Source organism: Trachymyrmex septentrionalis, unplaced genomic scaffold, assembly GCF_001594115.1.
Source record: "Trachymyrmex septentrionalis isolate Tsep2-gDNA-1 unplaced genomic scaffold, Tsep1.0 scaffold13, whole genome shotgun sequence".
Classification (NCBI taxonomy): domain Eukaryota; kingdom Metazoa; phylum Arthropoda; class Insecta; order Hymenoptera; family Formicidae; genus Trachymyrmex; species Trachymyrmex septentrionalis.
In genome coordinates, this window is record NW_017304438.1 from 3,569,265 (window position 1) to 3,589,387 (window position 20,123).

At 29.5% G+C, this 20,123-nt stretch overlaps 3 protein-coding genes and 1 long non-coding RNA gene across 4 annotated transcripts in view; 2 read left to right on the forward strand and 2 right to left on the reverse strand.

Annotated features, from left to right (window-relative positions):
• LOC108756893 overlaps window positions 1-2,544 on the reverse strand; it is a 5,844-nt gene extending 3,300 nt beyond the window's left edge. The window contains exons 1-2 of the long non-coding RNA XR_001939871.1: window positions 2,468-2,544; window positions 2,081-2,085 (exon numbers count right to left, since the gene is read on the reverse strand). This is a non-coding gene — a long non-coding RNA (uncharacterized LOC108756893). The remainder of the gene's footprint in view (window positions 1-2,080; window positions 2,086-2,467) is intronic.
• Window positions 263-3,962, forward strand: LOC108756891 (glutathione S-transferase-like). Its single transcript, XM_018501041.1, has 5 exons — window positions 263-360; window positions 2,429-2,564; window positions 2,800-2,967; window positions 3,289-3,428; window positions 3,520-3,962. Exons 2-5 carry the CDS (start codon window positions 2,432-2,434, stop codon window positions 3,685-3,687), a joined length of 609 nt encoding a protein of 202 aa, XP_018356543.1. The 5' UTR covers window positions 263-360; window positions 2,429-2,431; the 3' UTR covers window positions 3,688-3,962.
• A 1,082-nt stretch (window positions 3,963-5,044) lies between these two features.
• On the forward strand, window positions 5,045-12,198 carry LOC108756665 (glutathione S-transferase-like). The gene is given in 8 exon segments (XM_018500655.1): window positions 5,045-5,184; window positions 5,669-5,804; window positions 6,335-6,502; window positions 6,810-6,949; window positions 7,046-7,211; window positions 10,104-10,346; window positions 10,547-10,686; window positions 12,034-12,198. Coding segments are annotated over 7 exon segments (1,155 nt in total). The 5' UTR covers window positions 5,045-5,184; window positions 5,669-5,671.
• A 1,828-nt stretch (window positions 12,199-14,026) lies between these two features.
• Window positions 14,027-20,123, reverse strand: part of LOC108756682 (neuromedin-U receptor 2-like) — a 14,270-nt gene continuing 8,173 nt past the window's right edge. Inside the window, 4 exon segments of the mRNA XM_018500673.1 lie at window positions 14,027-14,611; window positions 14,614-14,852; window positions 15,580-16,003; window positions 16,390-16,607. Of these exon segments, the coding sequence (XP_018356175.1) occupies window positions 14,579-14,611; window positions 14,614-14,852; window positions 15,580-16,003; window positions 16,390-16,607 (914 nt within the window). The 3' untranslated portion in view covers window positions 14,027-14,578.

Below are 20,123 nucleotides of genomic sequence, written 5' to 3' on the forward strand. Positions count from 1 at the left end.
CTCTCTCTCTCTGCCTTTCTATCTCTTTTTTTGCCCCTCCCTCTCTCTCCCTCTCTCCCTCTCTCTCTCTTTATGGCTGCATTAAAGCGCTTGTTGTACTTAAAATTAAATAGATACATACATATATTTGAAGTTATGTGAAATTGCAGAGATAGAAAATTTTAATGTAACCCAATGCAATGACAAAGAACAAGATCTATAAATTCCTTTTGAACAAGGTCATATGTTCCCAAGTAACTGGGTATACATTACACAATATTATTCCAACGAAACGCTCAGTCGTTCTTGATCCGCGAACAGGTCCGCATCGACTGTCAGAGTCTCGATTTCTACAATAGATCGATTTATACAGATTACAAGGTAATAGAGACTTATATCTTCTTAATTTTATAATCTGCTTCTAGAATAAATAAGGGCGAGTATGCTTATTTCAATATTACTTGAATTAATACTTTCGGAAATGATTTATTTTTAAATAAATATATAAAATAGAGTTGTGTGTTTTTGTGTGTGTCATAAGGATTAAATTAAATTATGTAATTATAAATACCAAGACTGAATTTGATTATACAAGATTACACTTAAAATAATTGCCGGAGTTATATAAAAATAAGTTTAATATATGACGATTATAATGATACACAGATGGATAACAACATTTTGAAAACTTTCTCTTTCGAACATTTCATCGACATATACGTATGTATTAAATTTGCGTAAAATCAACGATGTTAGAATTAAATCGCTTCGAGATCTCAAAGAAAAAATTGACTAATTGAATTGCTCAAATGAGTAAATTGTTGAAATGTGATTTTGTTAATTCTTCCTCCATCCGATATCTCGGAACGACTTCTACCTTTGTACATAGGAGGCTTAAATTGAAGATTCATTATATGCGTTATATACGTTAGAATGAGTAGGTGTTATCATGGAAGCATGTTGAAGTATATTGAAGCATGCGACGCAAACAAACCTTAAATAGCGAGAGCAGGGACGATGTTAGATTATTTAATTTATTCCCATGCAATATTCAAATTAGTATCTTATATTAGAAGAGAAGGTGGCATTATAGCCCCCATATACATTTTGTACAATAACTTTGTTAATAATCCATATTTAAATTGAAAACTTAATGATTATATTTGTCAAAGTATTATTCAATCGATTTTGTACTCAAAATTAGGAAATATTTATTATACTTGAGACATTATTTATAAAAATATGGGGACGCGTAACAAATTGAAAAAAAGAATAAAGGTGGTGCGGTCCCTTATAAAAATAAATTTAAAAAAATTGATTCTTCTTAACACAGTGCTTAGTCAAAATTATATATTTAAAAAAACCTATTGCAGGATATATGTGTATGTATATACGTACACATAAATTTTTATAAATATAACTTGCTGTGTCAGTACTAAATCAGTACTAAAAATTTACGGAATATATAACGTGAATTATCAATCTGTAGCAGAACTGTGCGCTTATCGAATTCTTCGGTAAACATTACGTAAAAACCTTGAGGTAAATTTTATTATATACTATATAAGATAATAAATTTATTATCAATACACTTAGGAGGCTAATTAACTAATTGCCTCAACATTGCTAAATGTTATTATTTAATGCATACCTCAAAATAGTACAGCCGAATAAAATATTAAATAACAAATAGAACTTAAGTGTATGTATAATATATTCGTGTGCACACGAGTTTAAAAAAAAAGTATAATCAAGCTAAAATATACCTTGCATTTCAAAAGTAAAAACTGGAAAGTTATATAAAAATGCATTTGATGCATTGAAAATGCGTAAATGCTAGCTACTGTGTATTGGCGTATTAACATTTCTGTGTAATGACTACTAAACAAATAATTTTATAAGTACTCATTAGAATTCGCTATCTAATAACGAAGATATTATGAAGAGCCATGTGCATATCTACATGGATCATAATACCATCTTCTTCTTATAAATAATAAAATGTTGATTTAAATATTGTATTTAAAGTACGAGGTGATTCAATTAGATTTAAACAAGATCTTTTTTTGCGTAAATTCAAAATCAACGTTGGTAAACATACTTACCCTAAATGACAGGTGGTCTGTCCACGCCTTACATAGTTTGCGGCAGTTATTTCTGCAGTAGTTGTTGCGATAGATTTGAATAATAAACCGTACCGAATGCAATTGTGTAACGCGAGATTTAAGTTCATGCATCGATCAAGTTTCTTGCAAACGGAATTGTTTAAACCGTCGAAATTTTTCGTAAACTGTGTGACAATTTAAAGACGAGATGAGACGCAACATTTTATTACGTCGCATGGATTTTTGTATTTACTGGCATGATGTTCGTTTAGACTTGTTTGAAAATAAGGCAAACCTTATTCTAATATTTTGTACATACATTTTTACATTTATGTAATTTTCAGAAAATGTCGCCGTACAAGTTACTGTATTTCAACATTCACGGCCTTGGAGAATCAATTAGGTTCTTGTTAAGTCACTGTGGCATTAAATTTGAGGATGTTAGGTTTACCTTCGATGATTGGCCAAAACATAAACCAAGTATGTTACCTCTCATATGCTATTATTTTTAGATTACAAAACAATTATAATTTTAATTGTTCTTTCTAAACACTAATTCGTGTTATAAAATTTACTTTGCAAAGAGAATTTCTCGCATCTATCGTCAAGTTTTATTGTTCTACGATCATTTGGTTTACGATCATTTATGTTTCTAATATATGCGTGGGACAGATATTGCTTTGCAACAATCTCATAATATTTTTATACATTGCAGACATGCCCATGGGACAAATGCCAGTACTGGAGATCGACGGGAAGCAATATCATCAGTCCAGGGCCATTGGACGATTCATCGCCAAGAAGGGCAATTTATATGGGTCTGATGATTATGAGGCCATGGAGATTGATGCTACCATTGATTCTATGGACGACATAAGATTAGGTAAAAATATTAACCAATGTGAAAGGATGACAAGTTGTTAATTATATAATCATTAAATCAACAAGACATATACATTGTAACTTTCCGAGTCTTTCGCGCCGATGGGATTAGTCAATCACATCTTGCACACATGTTGTGCATATGTCAAATAGAGGTTTAGTGTTATCTGCATAAAGCAGATATTTGAAGTTAACAATATATTTCTTGAATAATTATCGCGTGCTGTTTAATTAATATCGCTTTTCTCACGGTGATTTATTGTACAATATGCTTTTTATCTCTATGCGAAGCAAAAATCGTATAGTAAATTTATTTTTGTAGTGTTATCCCAATATTATTGGGAAAAAGATCCTGCTTTTAAAGAGAAACTCAAAGAGACTGCCTTTCAAAAATGGCCCTATTATCTCGACAAATTTGAAGCTCAAGTTAAGAAAAACGGCGGATATTTCGTTGGTGGCAAGGTAATAAATTTCGATTACGTGCCAAGCTATTTATTTGATCTTATTGCCTCTATCATCGTAAACAAACGAAAATATATTTTTGTTGTTGTAGCTGTCGTGGGCAGATTTCCTGTGGGCTGCATATTTTGATTATCTGAGTTTTGTTCTGGAAGATGATCCGAATAAGGATCATCCCGAATTGAAAAAACTGGTGGAGAAAGTTCGTGCTTTGCCCAACGTTAAAGCTTATATTGAGAAGCGACCCATAACCCAATTGTAAATAAAACGATGTAACACCATATACTCTTCATGCTCTTTCATTGATTTGTTACGCCATCGTTTTGTAATAATGATTTCTATCTCAAAATGTTTTGTAAAAAGAATAGTGCGCTAATGTATTACCATACATCCGAAATAGCTTTAATCAATTTCTCTGCAATCTAATAACAACTAAATATTATTGCGGAACAAGTTATTGCGGAAAAGGAAATAAAATCTTTTCGTTTGCAGCATAAAAGTGTACGTGCTTGTCGCTTCTATTTATAAAATTCTTTCTTGCTTATCTGTTCAAAAATATTGCGTATATTTTATCAAATTATATATATTATTATACAATTTAAATAACATCGAATAATATTATTATAAATAGTACAAAATTATATTTTTTTTATCACTTTATGTTATTATACGATATTATACGATATTAAACGATATATTAAAAGCAATAATGATTAATTTTTTAATCGTTATATTCTGTAATATAATTAGGAAAAATTATTATTGTTTAAAGAATATGAGAAATACTGTTATAATCCTGGAATAATTCCAAACTATCCCGGAAGGATTATAACAGTAAAAGGAGACGATTTTACACGTTATTTATGAATAATGGAATATGGATTATCATGACAGTATCAGTATTTCTACTGCATTTACATTAGCAAATAAAAGCAAATAATACTGTTTTTAATTAAAAACCTATTTACAAAGTACGTTTTGTTTCACGCATGATACGCATAATGCATTACTTTATCCTTGTCAGCGAATATTAAAGAAGGATAAAATGATAAATCATAGTCATCATGCTTGTAACAGAGCGCACTCATAATTATATATATTAAAATAATTAAACCTGGCATAATGAGATAGCATCATGTTTTATTATATAGATAACGCGCAAAATAATTTTAATTTTTTATCATTTTCAAATTTTTGCAAGATGCATTATGATAAAGAAGATACAATGTGATGTGATAAAAGATGAGAAATCGTCTTTGATGAAAAAAGTAAAAATGCCACGATATAGTTTGCGTTACTATCCTGTGATTAGCGTTTTAATCTAAGAGAAAATAAAAAACATTTATTTTTTTTTGTATTATATTCCAAGCAAGATAAAAGATTATATCATTAAAATAATGTCGAAATAATGTCGAAATAACTCTAAAATGATTATTAAAGTCACTTTTTGATCACTTACCAATCTTACGATTCATTTTAATATTTTTATGACATTACAGTGATTTATTGTTCTGCTTAAAATTCAACCTTCCGTGCATGCATTCTAGCTAAGTTAGATATAATTTTGTATGCATGTGATTGTGTGAGTAAGATTAGTATTTCTGTATAATTCTTTCTATAAAAAGGACTTATGTCATCAAGTGGCTAGATATATAGACAGTACCGTTTCAACGAAACACTCCAGTCATTCTTGATCCGCGATTAGCTGTGTGCCGGTTGCTAGAGCCTCGATTTTTCAAGTCGGATTACAAACTGCTAGGTAATGAGAAATTATATCTTCTCTATTTCATAACCTGCTTCTAAAATAAATATAATCGAGTTCGCTTATTTTAATACTGCCTAAACTAATACTTCTAAAAATGGTTTATTTTTAAATAAATATAAAATATAGTTATATCATAAGAATATTAATTAAATAATAAAATCAAAGAACAAAGATTGAATTTGATTATATTTATCTTTTTTTTTAGTTAATGGTCAACAATTATTTGTAAAAGACCTCAATAAAAATGGAAGCTAATATTGAAGCACACAAGGTCATTTCGTGACGCGATAAAGTATTGATGTGTCCCCATACAAGCTCTGAACTGTTTATACACAAGCATCAATTGATTCGTTCATACGGCTGCTTGTCACGTCACAAAATGACTTCGTGTGCTATCGTTTTAGACCTTTTTAATCGCAACCTTACTTTATATATACATATATATATATTGTTTGTTTTCATATTTATTAATTTCCAGAATATGCCGACGTATAAATTAATGTATCTCAACGCTACTGGCATTGGGGAGCCAATTAGGTTTTTGTTAAATCATTGTGACATCAAATTTGAGGATATCAGAATCACCTTTGATGAATGGCCAAAGTATAAACCAAGTATGTTATCTGTATATATACTACAATTTTTGAAACATTTTAGATTCCATTTATATAATAATTCGTGTTATAAAAGGAGGATGCGAAAAAGCCTATTTTTTACTTAAAAATACAAAGCATAAATTATTACTAAAACTATTGGTAGAATAGAAAATAAAAATTATTTGGTATAATTAAATCATCTTTCGTAATATATATAAATATGCCATTGATTTTATTTTAAAGAATACAAATCTTTAAAAAAATTTATATGATTATTTCAGCAATTATTAATAAATCTCGATTTTTAATACTTTCTCCGGAACTAATGTACAAATAACTGTTATTTTCTATTTCTATCCCACGAATAATTTCCAATTCATGCTTTGCAAGAAATGGGCTTTTTTCACATTCTTCTATATTTTGCAAGCCTAAATTTCTCGCATTTATTGACAAGTTGTAAGTTCTTTTAGTCGCATTTTTAGCATAAACGCGCACATGAAACAGATATTATTTTCAATAATAATCTAATAACATGTTTATATATACAGACATGCCCATGGGACAAGTGCCGGTCCTGGAGATTGATGGTAAGCAATATCATCAGTCTAAGGCTATTGGACGATTCATCGCCAAGAAGGGCAATTTATACGGATCCGATGATTTCGAGGCTATGGAGATTGATGCCGTAGTCGATTCTATCGATGATATCAGACAAGGTAAAAATTTCGGTAATCAGTAAATACGAAAAAATGACAGATCATCAATTATTATATAATAATCCAACATTGACTTTTCGAATCTTCCGCACCAGCGGAATTATTCAAGGATACATACATATTGCACAAGTGTCAAGAATAATGTTAATGTTACTGTAAAATATTCTGTATAAAGCAGCTATTTTAAATCATATATTTTTTAAATGTTTTCGCACGCTGTTTAATTATGCTTTTCTGGCGGTTTACCACGAAAGCCTTTTTCTTTTTCTTTAACACAAATAATCGAAAGGCAAATTTATTTTTGTAGCAATGGGCCATTATTATATGGAACAAAATCCTACCTTCAAAGCGAAACTCAAGGAAATCGTTTTCCAAAAATTGTACCTCTCCCGCGACAAGTTTGAAGAACAAGTTAAGAAGAATGGCGGATATCTCGTCGGTGGCAAAGTAATAATTTTCTATTGTTTACTAAGCTATTGATCTTCGTGTTAAATATATTTGTCTTCGTAAAGAGACAAAATACATTTCTTTTTATTATTTTAGTTGTCGTGGGCAGATTTCCAGTGGGCTGGACATTGTGACATTCTAAGCTCTGTTCTGGCTGTAGATCCGAATGAAGATCATCCCGAATTGAAAAAACTCGTGGAGAAAGTTCGCGCTTTGCCCAACGTTAAAGCTTACATCGAAAAGCGACCTAAAACTGAATTTTAAATAAACCCTTTGCAACGAATATAACTACAATAATTATAAGTAATGCAACGAAAAACCTATTGGAAGAAACTATTCAAATTTATTTTGGTTTTCTTACATTAATTGATTTGACCCATATTTTACCTCGGTAAAACTAAAAATCTTAGTATCTATTGCCAAAAACTGAATTTGAAAAATTTAAACCATTGATTTGATCTGTATTACTGACTTATGGACTTCGATCTTTGACTCCTTTAATTAATTTGATTCATACTTTATCTTGATGAAATTAAGGTCCTCAGGTATCTGCCAAAAACAGAGTTCTAAAAAATTAAATATCATTTCTGAGAAATCTTACAGACGGACAATCGAACGGACGGATGGCTAGACTGTGCTAAATTATAAAATAGTTTGCTATATACGCTGCACTACTTAATAAAACGATTTATAATTCTAGCATTGATTTATTTCTTTGACTTGTTACATGTCACGACATCATTTATCACTAGCTACTTTATTTTAAAACGTTTTGTAAAAGAATTACGTGCTTATATATATTACGCCCGAATAGCTTTATTCATTTTTTTCGCAATCTAATAATATTTAATATTATTACGTACCAAAGAAATATGAAATAAAATCTTGTTTACTCAGTAAAAATATGTGCTACTCGCTTCTTATATTTCTAATTTCCTCTTACTCATCTATTTGAAAATGTATAATTATCAATTGTGCATATCATCACATAGCATATGATTTCAGTAATAGTTGTTTCAGATAGTATTTTATTTTATAAATAGTGCAAATTAATTCGATTTTTTATTACTATTATTGCGATTTTTTATTACTATCATGCGTTTATAAATATTACGTTGTTTCTTTGAAGTTAAATTTAGAATATCTTTTTATATAGGATAATATTTTAAAATTTCTTAAATATGTTTATAATAAAAGGAAGAATGAATATTTTTGTGAATATTAGGATGTAAATACTTTCTTATCAAAATAATAGAGCTGACGTTTGCGAATGCATTATTCATGTAAACGTGTTTAGTACATGGAAAATGATGACAGGACATTTTGAAGCCTTTTTTATAAACAAAAAAAAATACCCACCTGAAACTTTTAAATAAAATCTTTATTTGAGTATTACATTCTACTATGTCCATTATTTCGACAACAGAGCATTTGCAATCTAATGCTCATAAGAACATTTGTTTTTTCTTTTTATTCAAGAACATGCTCACAAAATTTTAAAACATACTTACGACATCCTGTGTAAGGTTTTTAATATACATACATATTTCATTTTTTATTAATATTTTCTATCAATAATATAAATAAAAATAATAATATAAAAAAATTATTTTATAAATTAAAATTTATTTTATAAATAATTTATTATTATTTTTATTTTATTAAAACATTCAATAAAAAATTAGTTTATCAATGCAATGATAGATTAGATAATTACTGTCTACTAACAATATGTTGTGGCAAATTTATCGCCACTATTCCAACTGCAATTTAAATATAAAAGATAGTTTTTTTGTCTTATGTAAAAGAATAGCATACGAGTACATACGAATCCGCGAGAAATATCGAATATAGCTAAGTCCGCGCAAAGGATGCTCAGATACTCAGGGCAGGAAAAAAAGGACAATACAGACAGGCAGACAATATACTGATGAACGGCAACAAAAAGCGAGTAATAATTAGAGACGCGTTATAAACCGCATCTATTTATCGAAGCAGGTACCAAATAATCCGACAATGCAACAGTCGAGCGCAATATTGCACACACTATAATTCATTAAAGAAATGAAATGCAACAGCTGCATCCCACAAAAGAAAACCGCCGGATTGCGTATAATTTAAACCGAAATTCGAAACCTTCAAGAACATTCGAGAAAACAAATCGTTTTCTCTGATCAAGTCGAATAAGTAATGAAGAGAGGTGAGTGGACATTTCTCCTCTGGCTGTACATTAGTTGCAAGCTGATCGCAAGTTTGTTGCGACAGCCAATATAAAACGTTGATTTCAAAATATAAACTTCATATTGGCTATCGCAACAAACTTGCGATCGGCTTGCAACTAATATAGAACTGGTTTAAGATAACGCATTCGAAAATAAAAGATTTAATTTTTGAATACGTTGAGTAAATTATTGGCACTGGCTACACCATAACCATCGTCCAAATCTCATAATACAACCAAAATATCATAGCTGATTTGTGTCACACATATACTATATTATATATGAATAATTAAATGCATTTACAGAATTTGCAAACGGAAAAGGAATGTATATATTTTTTTAAATTTTTTAAATGAAACTTTGTTGCTTACATATAAGTCCATTTTTTCACTCTAGATAATTTTTAACAGATAATGAAATATTTGTTTACAAAAGATTACATGCCCCTAAGTGGATAGTTAGATAAGAAGTATCATTTTATTATAACTCTATTGTTCAGTTATATTTCAGCAAACTTAACATTCAGTGTTACATTGAGAGATTTAACATTTGTGAGAAATTGAATTGCAGATTGCAACGTAATAGTAGAATTATGATTTCCTGATAATATTAATTTTTTGATTAAACGGATGCGCTTGTGAATTGACATTTGTTAAAATATTATTATAACAAAATAAACATAAAATATTATCAAATAAAAAATAATACTTGCAAAGATAATACATAAATCTAAAGTGTTGAACATTTACTGTATATGTCGCCTGTAATTTATTGAATATGCAAAATAAATTTTTTATTATATTTTTATAAATTAATATTCAAAGTTAATCAATAATTTATTAAAGAGAAAGTATTAATCGAAGTTACTAATGTGATATTTGATGTGATTACTGTGCATGATTTGTCAATATTATACCGACATCTGTGTTTAGTGATTTACAATGTTTTATACCATGGTCTCAATATTCTCGTTTTCTGTTATAAAACAAACCTAATCTTTATTTTTTTAATTTATTTTTTATGTCTATACTATTTTCAGACCATGTCGATGTATAAGTTAACATACTTTAAGGAAGGAGCGGTTGGAGAACCATCCAGATACTTGTTAAGTTATTGTGGCATTAAATTCAAAGATATTAGACTCACTCTGGAAGAATGGCCGAAGCATAAACCAAGTATGTTATTTCTATGGTATATTTTTGAAGAAATTCTGAGATAATTGCAACTATAACTTTAATTGTTTCTTTGTTTAAATATTGATTTATATTATAAAATTTATTTTGTAATTTTCTCATTTCAAGTTCATTACATAGCGCAGATGAATTTTTGTCTTTGTTCGATGAATTTTAACTTATTGTCAGATTTATTTTCGCAGTTATGGTCAAATACTATTGGGAACAGGACTCCGTTTTTAAAGCAAAGTTAAAGGAAATTGCTTTCCAAAAATTGCCTTTTTATCTCGATAAATTCGAAGCTCAAGTTAAGAACAATGGTGGATACTTCATCAATGGCAAAGTAATGATCGATTACATGTCAAACTATAGGGTAACTCCGGCAAATATGCCGCGCTAGGATTTACATCGCAGAAGTTAGAAAAAATAGAAAGAGTGGTGGTAATTTTCCCGTAACTACTCTGTTACACGCTTTTATGTTATATTAATGTTAAGTTATGATTTCAGATTTTTAGTGTTAATATTAATGAAATTATTGTGGATTGAATTGTCACTTTAATAAGCAGCGCCATTATAAATTATAATTTACATAAAATAATTACTATAGGGCATGTAAAAGACTTATGCTTAATTTCTTTACCTCTAGATAACTTTATCCAAGAGATATCTCTCAGAATACAATGGGAATCTCCTGGAGAAGGTTATCCGCAACTTATCTAGAAGTGAAGAAATTGAGCATTAGTGGTTATTTTGTGATGCATAAGTGTAGAGTAAAGTATGTTGTAATAGTAAAGCATGTTGTATAGCAAAATCCAAGTGCTTTGCTCTCGTATTCTTTGTTTAGTTTGTTGCCTTGTATATTCCATCTCTTTTAGTTATTCTACAATGTGCTTTTTGTTTCCTGTTTCTTACTTGTTGCTATTTTGTCTTTTTGCTTCTTATCCGGTTTTAAATTTTACGTCGCTCGAGATAAAAGTTAACAAACTTCGGAAAAACAGGAAATACGTAACAAAAAATACAATTGTCAATAAAATGGTTGCAAAGGGGGAAGAAGTAAGAGGCAGAAAGCAAGAAAAAGGAAACAAAGAGTACATTGTAGAATAGGCTTTTGGGATATACGGCATTTTTAGCGGGCGGGATTTATTCCCAAAGCATACAAAGTGCGCAGATTGAATTCAGTGTACTAAATGCAATAAGCATATTACATGAAATATGTACTTCATGTCGTAACACTTGTAATATATGTAGGAAGATTGTAATTATTATTTTTACTTTATATACATATTCACCATTCTTATTTCTTAACAAAACTTTATAAACTCATTTTATAAATTATTGTGTTATTTTACGTCTTATTTATATGCATTATTTGTAAATTTTTTATGAGCCGTACATACCTCCTCTTTTCCTATGATTAGCCATCCTACCCCTATAGCAAAAATGCAAGAGTTTCAAAAAATTTATTTTTTAATACGAAAAATAAATATTTTAGATTTCTAATATTTTTTTCATAGTAATAGACAGTAGAAAATTTTTACTGACATAGTTCGTTTACTTTAAACATAGTAAATAATATTTAATAAATTAAGTTTTTGATTGGTGAATAGATGCGAGATGGTGTATATACTGGAGCTTACTCTAAAGCTTGTTAATTTTGCAAAAGTCCAAAGACACATGTGTATTATTTTAGCTGTCATGGCCGGATTTCATGTGAGCTGCATATTCTGAACGTATAAGCTTTATCTTAACCAAGGATGTGAACCAGGATCATCCAGAATTGAAGAAGCTAGTGAAGAAGATTCGCGCCTTACCCAAGATTAAAGCTTACATCGAGAAGCGACCTAAAATTCAATAGTACGTAAAATTTATAATTTTACTTACTTTTTGTTCTTGTATTGATGTTATTCTTTATTAAATCTTTTAGATTAAAATGTTTCGTGAAAATTTGGCGTGTATTAAGTTAGCTTGATGATTTTTTTCGTAAGTTAATATTATATATTGAACGTTTCTATATATGTAACATACGTAAAGAGTGTTATATTTTTTTCATTAATAAAACTGTCTGCTTATTGGCGAGAATTTGTTATTTTTTACCTCCTTTTTAAAACACTGTTTTATTATTTTTTATGAATAAGACTGAAATATCTAACTATATTTTTTTTAATAAGACTAAAGTTATCTATAATTAAAGTGTAAAGTTTCTGAAATGATAAAGGTTGGTAATGTGAGTACATCCACTCCTTTAAAAGTGCTGAAAAGGACGATTGTTACATGTTTATTTAGTAAATATATGCATATGTATTATACAATTGTCGTGTATACGGATTTATTGTTTATTCCTTAAAATAAAGAGAAACATTGATTATATACGTATAAAAATAAATGCTAAAATTAATTTAAAGTTGCGCATATATATATGATAAGTATTTATATCGACAATATCAATAATAAATATCGTAACTATATTTTTGAATATTTGTAGTCATAGAGATATTTTTCAATGCGATTTTATTAACGGTCGGCTTCAAAAAAATATTGTATTTTGAATAACTTTGTATTTATATTTTTAACATTTTAATATTCTTTACTGTGTTTGATAAACAAGTAAACTTGAGAAAAAGTTTTTTATTGTAAAAAGTGCTAAAGAAATTATAATTTTGCAGTCATTACTTTTCATTAATAACGTCGAAGTAATTTATACAAAGCTATCACTGATATATAAGGCGCCCGTATGCAAAGAAAATTTTGCTGTCCTTCTTAATATTTTTATTTGTCAATCTTCAAAATAAGTTATTTTTCAAATTAATTTTTTAAATATGTTTAAAAAGAGCATAATTTTATTTTTGTTCTAGGGTATTGTAACTTTTTCCTAGGGCAAAAATGTGAGAAAAAGAGTGACAACTTTTATACCATTAAAGTTATTGGAGCAATTTTTCACTTTTCACATTTTTCCGCAATGAAAATGTTACATGATTGATATTCTAGTGTTGAAATAGTTCGGTATGGTTTTGTATGTATTGGAAGATTTTAGTTTCATCGGGAAATAAATAACTATCCGATCCGATCAATGATTCAGATTTTGTGATAGTTTCTTTAAATTGATGTACATTGTATACATTTTAGAAGAAATTAAATCTGACAGAAGCGAGCATATTAATGTTATAAAAATAGAGAATCGATAATTAAAATTGAATTTAACGGTTATTAATGCGCCTTTATGGAGTGCATATCTTGCACATTTACTTGCAGCAACTCCGATTTTGTACAAGTTTTCTATCTTGAGATAAATAAGTTGTGCAGGCTGTACGTTATGTACATCCAGGAAAAAATGTTTCATATATAATTATATATAATTATATGAAATTATATATAATTATATAAAATTATATATATTTATATAAAAAATTGACATATTTTAAATATAATTATATATAAAATATGTCCATATATATATAATATTTTTTTTCGGGCAAGTCTTTGCGATAAAGCCGTTGTACAATCCGCTTTATCACAAAATACATAAATATCGACGACAGACAGGAAATATAAGAAGCTAGCATTGACATGCCAGTCTTGACAGAACGTTCTCTTTATACAATAACATTCTTATTAATAAGAATCTTATTAACGAGAATATAACATTTTACTATATAGTATATATAGTCTTAGGAACGCTAAAATTGCATCTGCAAATTCTCTCTCGTGTTTGCAGAGAAGCGTTATTAACAGCCGTACTATAGAACAGGGAAGTATAATATTCGCACTTTAGATATTAAACATTCACGCATGCTTTACATCTTGTATTCGTGTTATAATTTCCGGCTCGGTTCTTTGCGTAAAGCAACACGCATAAGCGCTTATGCGTTCCTTTCAGGTCCACAAACCACAAGCGATGATTTTAATGTCTTTTATTTACATTATCGTTTTAATTTCCACATATTTTGTATATTTTTATGTGATCGTAATGATTGGATCAGTTCCTTTTTTCTTCTTTTACAATAATTCTTTGCGATACTCTCTCATCTTTGATGTAAGTTCCGCTGATTATCTCGATAATGCAACTGTTTAGAACGTAGCTAAATCTGTGTTGCATCGAGATTTGCCTTGATTGTGACCTTCTCTTGAATTAGAAGTTTGTACAAACCTGCGCCGCGGTTTCCACAACCAAAGAGCGTTATTTGATTTGAGCTCGGCGTCTAATTCGAGAGACGACATTCTGTCGAGATAAATGAACATCAAGTGACGAGTTCGAAATTTAACTCGCCCATGTGTGTGTATGTGTGTGTGTATAAGGCGACGACTCCGTTTCGGTGAATTCGGTCTCGTCAAAGTCCTGCAGACTGGAGTTGCTCATCGTATTGGCGCTCTCAATGCTCGGATGACTCTGAAATCGTGGTCGCATCGCAATAGCGGTTTCCAATTTTGGTTTCATCGGACTAGTCAACAAATTCTTCCGATGCAGCGCGAAGAATCCTTTTGTACCAATGCCCAGTCTCTCCGTGAGAATTCCTGTTAGAAATACCAAAGTGATAGGAATATTTTTCATGTTCTGCCGGATTTATACAAATAAGAGTTAGGAAATTTTAGCAAAAAAAAAAATAAAATAAAAAACAGTTTCTGTTTTTTGTGCATATACATTTAGTATAAATATAATTTTTTACGTTTTATTTTGACATAAATTTGCTCTTAAATGATGTTCTGATCATAAAAGAATATATGTGCGTATAAAGATTATAATATATGTATTTAAAAATAAAAAGTTATAACAAAATATTTTACATTATAACATAATATGTTTTGTAACTTATAACTTATAAATTTTTCGTAGCTTTTTATATAGTTTCATATTTGCGGATGTACTTTAATTACAAAATGTGTGTGTATGTGTTGACAAAAATCTGCTTATTAATTTCAAAATGATAAGCGTGCGCTTCAACAGTAATATGTAATTTATACTTATTTGAAGTTTTTAATATGTATATATTATATCATATTTTTTAAAATATACGTATTTTAATAAAATAAAAGTATTTTAAATATTATTTATATGTTCGCAAATAATATTTTAGATATGCATACATATGTATAACGCATCATGTAGACATCTTTCTTTCGAAAAGAATTTTTCAATTAATTCAGTAAATTTAAGAAATTTCGAAGAAATTGATTTAGCCATCGTTGATTAAATATAAGATTAATTTTTAATATAACGGAGGCAAGGATAAACAGATACTACCTAAAGTGACAGCTTTCGGCGATCTCTGGATCCTCAAGAGACACTCGTTAGTGTTATTGTTGCCCTCACTGTTCAAGCCTTGCTTGCTCAATGTTGTCATCATGGTAAGTTGGCTGCAATCGGAGTCCCTGGACACTCTTCTGGTATAATCTTGGCAGCCTACGATTTCTTTAATCGCAGGCTGTCCCTCTCGCTCGTTCTGTGACTTTACGAGTCCATTTGGCTCGCAGAAATTCGTGTTCGCCAGTGCGATATGCGTTAATCGTTGCTGTTCGTCGCTGATGGATACCGAGGGCGAGTGTTGAGCATCATCGAATCGATGCCTTATTGACCTCTGATACCGCGACAAACTGCTATAAGTTGGTTGTCGACGGATGACCTTGTGAGACGAGAACTTCCTGATGCAATACTTGGGCAGCATCGACTGGAAGAAAAGATGAAAAGTAAAATTATAAAAGATTTTTTATTTTTGTGTAATTTTATTCTGATCTTAACTGATGCTTGTCGATAACGTTCGAGAAAACAAAATTCGTAGTTAGAACTTGTATATTATGCAATATATTTATTATGTAGAAATATGGAGGATGCAAAAAGTCTTAAAAAGTATTGAGAACATAATAAAAAGTAATTATATTTAATATCAAATATATTACACTACATATGACAAAATATTTTTTAAATGCTATATAAAATATATTCGTTTATTTTTTGCAAGTATGTAAGTATTTAATTATAAAGCAGTTCATGTAGAAATTGCCAGCGAGAAATAAAGCTATAAAGAATGATTAAAGTTCTCCAGAAACGACTCACCTTGAAAGCCTCTCTGAACTTGTTAGACATGATATTGTAGAGGAGAGGATTCACTGTGGTAGATAAATAGTAGAACACTCCCGACACGTACGTGAGCGTGGTGTAGACTATGACCATGGTATCTTCCGGTTCAGACGAGCTGCTCTGAGCGTACACAGCTAGCAGCCTTTGAGCGTGAAACGGCGCCCAGCAGATGAAAAAGGCCACCACCACCGCAACTGTAAAGACAATAATGACGTTCTATTGAGTTAAATACCAGTGAGAGGCAGAGAGTAAAACGATTTTACTGATTCTTCACGTGCGAGATAAAGTACAAAACGAAATAATTTTTATAAAATAAAATTAGCATATATTCTAATTAAGAATATCTATTGAAAATATTTTTTCCGTTTCAGATTACAACAGTTGTAAAATATGTATATGTGCGTCGTTATTGTTAATTTCAAAATTGTAAGTGATTTCTTGTAGAGTTAATAAGGAGTTAGCTATTTTCCAGAATGAGATGAGAACAAATCCACTTCATTTCATGATTCCCGTAATGTATCGAGGAAAATATATAGACAAGTAACATCGCAGAGACCATTCGCCTTCATTTCGCCTTCATTTAGTGCTACTTCGAGTCACCTTTGCGATTTCATTACTGTGTAATGAAACTTACTAAGAAAATGAACTTTTATTTCATTGCTGCTCCACACTGCTGGAGCATTCAATAACAGTTTTCAAGAAATAAGACAATTAAAAGACTTTAGAAATTGGGAAAATCGAAATACCGATTCTAACTTGATTTTAGCTTTTTTCTAGAATATCATTGTAGCGCGTAAAAATATGAAGTTAAAAATTAAATAATCATGAAATATTACAAAATCTTTCAAGTTTCCGACAATTAAAGTCTAGTAAAGAAATTTTTGCGTAATACATGTCAAGTATAGATGAAAAGAAGAAACTTTTTATTAAATAGAGTGGCCGATTAAATTTGGAAAATGCGACGATCGTCGAAGCAGTTTAATTTTGTCAAGACAAATCTAATTGCAAATAGGTTTTTCCTTACAATTTCAGATAATCTTGATTTCCAAATATTCAAGTAGAATTCTCTCGTAACATCAAATATATTTTTATACTGCATATGATTTTTATACTCCGTTTTTATATCTTTTAATTAATGATAAAAGATAAGTTTTAATTAAAAGATACTTTCCTTTTAAATATTCCGAAGTTTAAGTCAAGATTGCAGTTGTACACAATTGCCATATATGTTGCATTAAAATGATAATTAAATGTAGTTCATGAATAACTTCTGCTTTTATGTAGCGCTTTTTGATGTAGCGAGTTTCTTTCTCAAATTTTTAAAGCATACTTTCATGTAAAATTTGTTAAATAAATTGAATTAGATGCACAATTACAAGACAAAATGCAATTGAATCTTTCACGTGTTTTATTTTTCTTAAATAGTGAACAGCATATTGCGAGATATTTTGGACTTTCACATTTTCGTTCAACTTGTGTATATTCCATGAATAAGTTTTGTTGCATAATCATTATCTTTTATATTAGATGGAAGCGATATAAGATCTATTTAAAGTTTTTAGAGGAATTCCCATGAAAAATTCAGAAAAATCAATTGTGAAGATTTTACAGAATTCAATTGACCTTATAGATGTTTGTGAATGCGAATGAGATTAATAAAGCTTCTTACAATTAATGCTATAATGATGAATAATTATTACAGTTTTGTAATCTGTAATAATTAGTCGATATTTAGTCGATCGAATACAATGGGAGCATAAAAATATCATGTTAGGAGAAGATATCGTTTTCTCTTTCTTTCTTTTTTTTTTATTTTGTAATATATTATTATATTATACTTTACGTAATATTACTTCTACGTACATCTGAAAAGCAAAGACGAAGAGATCTAAATCTTAATCTAGAAAAAATGACTCTGCAATTTCGCAGGCGTATTCTTGAAGAAGGTCCTTGAAGAAGAATTCCTTAAAAAGACTTTAAGAAAGGTTTTACAAGAAATGATTGAGATGTATAAAAAAAAAACATGAGCGATCGCAAGAGTAAATACATAAATATTAAAGAGAAATGCTTTCGCTGCGAATATTTTATATTTTATTGAAACTAAATTTGGAAAGGGACAAAAATGAACATAAAAAGACAATTTTACCCCGGCCATCCTTGGCAGAGCGGATGTTAAAAGCTGAAGGTTCTGACGTCTGGTGGAAAATCGAATGAGTTATGTAGGATGAAATAATATTTAAAGATCCAATACAAATTTCTGCGTAGAAAAGCTTAAAAAGTTGTGCATTCAGAAAATATTTGTGTACTTTCGAGATTTAACAGATACAGAAGTAACTCTAATGTAATCGTTTAAAAAATTTTTGCTAATTTATGAAATTATTTTTGTAATAAAATAATTTAAGAGAGAGAACTCACACTATTTAAAAAAAAATCCCCACTCTTTTTTCCTTATAAAACAGTTGCGAGTTTAATTGCAAGAAAAAATTATTAGTAAATAACTCAGAAATAAATAATTGAAATAATAATCTTAAGACTGTTCTAAATAACAAATAAACTTTGCTTTACTTTAAGTTACGCTGAAAAAGAACTAAAGTAGAATGTTAAGAATTGTTAAGAACATTTGTTAGACTCCGGAATATGTTTATAACATTTTACGTGACTTTTTTAAACTTTAGAAATTTCATAAAAAAGCTTCTATCTTTTAATAGCTTTTAAGGGATGTTTCGTAATTTCTGAAAAAATTTGCGGTAACTAACTCCTTTACAATTTGTAGGGTATTGCGACCGTAAATACGCATGCCTGGTCGTGGGATCAAAAACACAAATGAATCATCGATGCGTTAATTCGAAACATCGTTCATCACAGTTTGTTGCAATGGTGGAAAAAGTTCGATGATACGGAAATACGGAAGGATGTGTATTTTTTCTTTTTTTTTTTTTTGCAAACAGAAAGCCGATTTTATTACCACGCGCACTGTCGACAAACGAGATTCGCCCACACGTTCAACGATATGAAGGTCGACATTTTTATTTCGATTATTGCTTCAGCTGAGACATCGAGAACGAGATAAGCGATCCTATTGCGATCGTAAATTCGAGTGAATTATATCGGAACAAGTTTTTAAATTCACGAAAATCTGGTCGACATCATTCTGCTTTGCACGTTTTGACGTTTTAACAAGGATAGTACGCAACGTAAAAATGTGTCAATGTAACATTCGTTATTAAATATTTTTTATTGCTTTTCGTGTCAATTTAATAAAAGTATATTTACATTTAAATATTTTTGTTATTGTTATGTATCATAAAAACACATTGTGTTACACACAAACATTACATACATTATTGTGTGTGCAACTTGTACAACTTATTCATAATGGAAAATTATTGTGAAAAAGTGACAAGCCGTAATTATAATTTATAAAAACTTGATTAATTATTAATAAAAGCTCTGTCTGGTTAATAAAACTTTTTTTTTAGTTTATTATACACGCGCTCGGTGAATCGCATAGCTTGCGGCTTCAAATGTACACACATGCACGTGATCTCTATTATATAAATGTCATTAAACGCGCCACGTGCCAACAGAGTTGTCCAATTATCACCGATAAATTCACGAGCGATCGTTTTTCCATTTTTCAGAAGAGCAATTTTATACACAATTAATATTTTAATTTTTAATTATATTATATATTATTAGGATTAAATTAT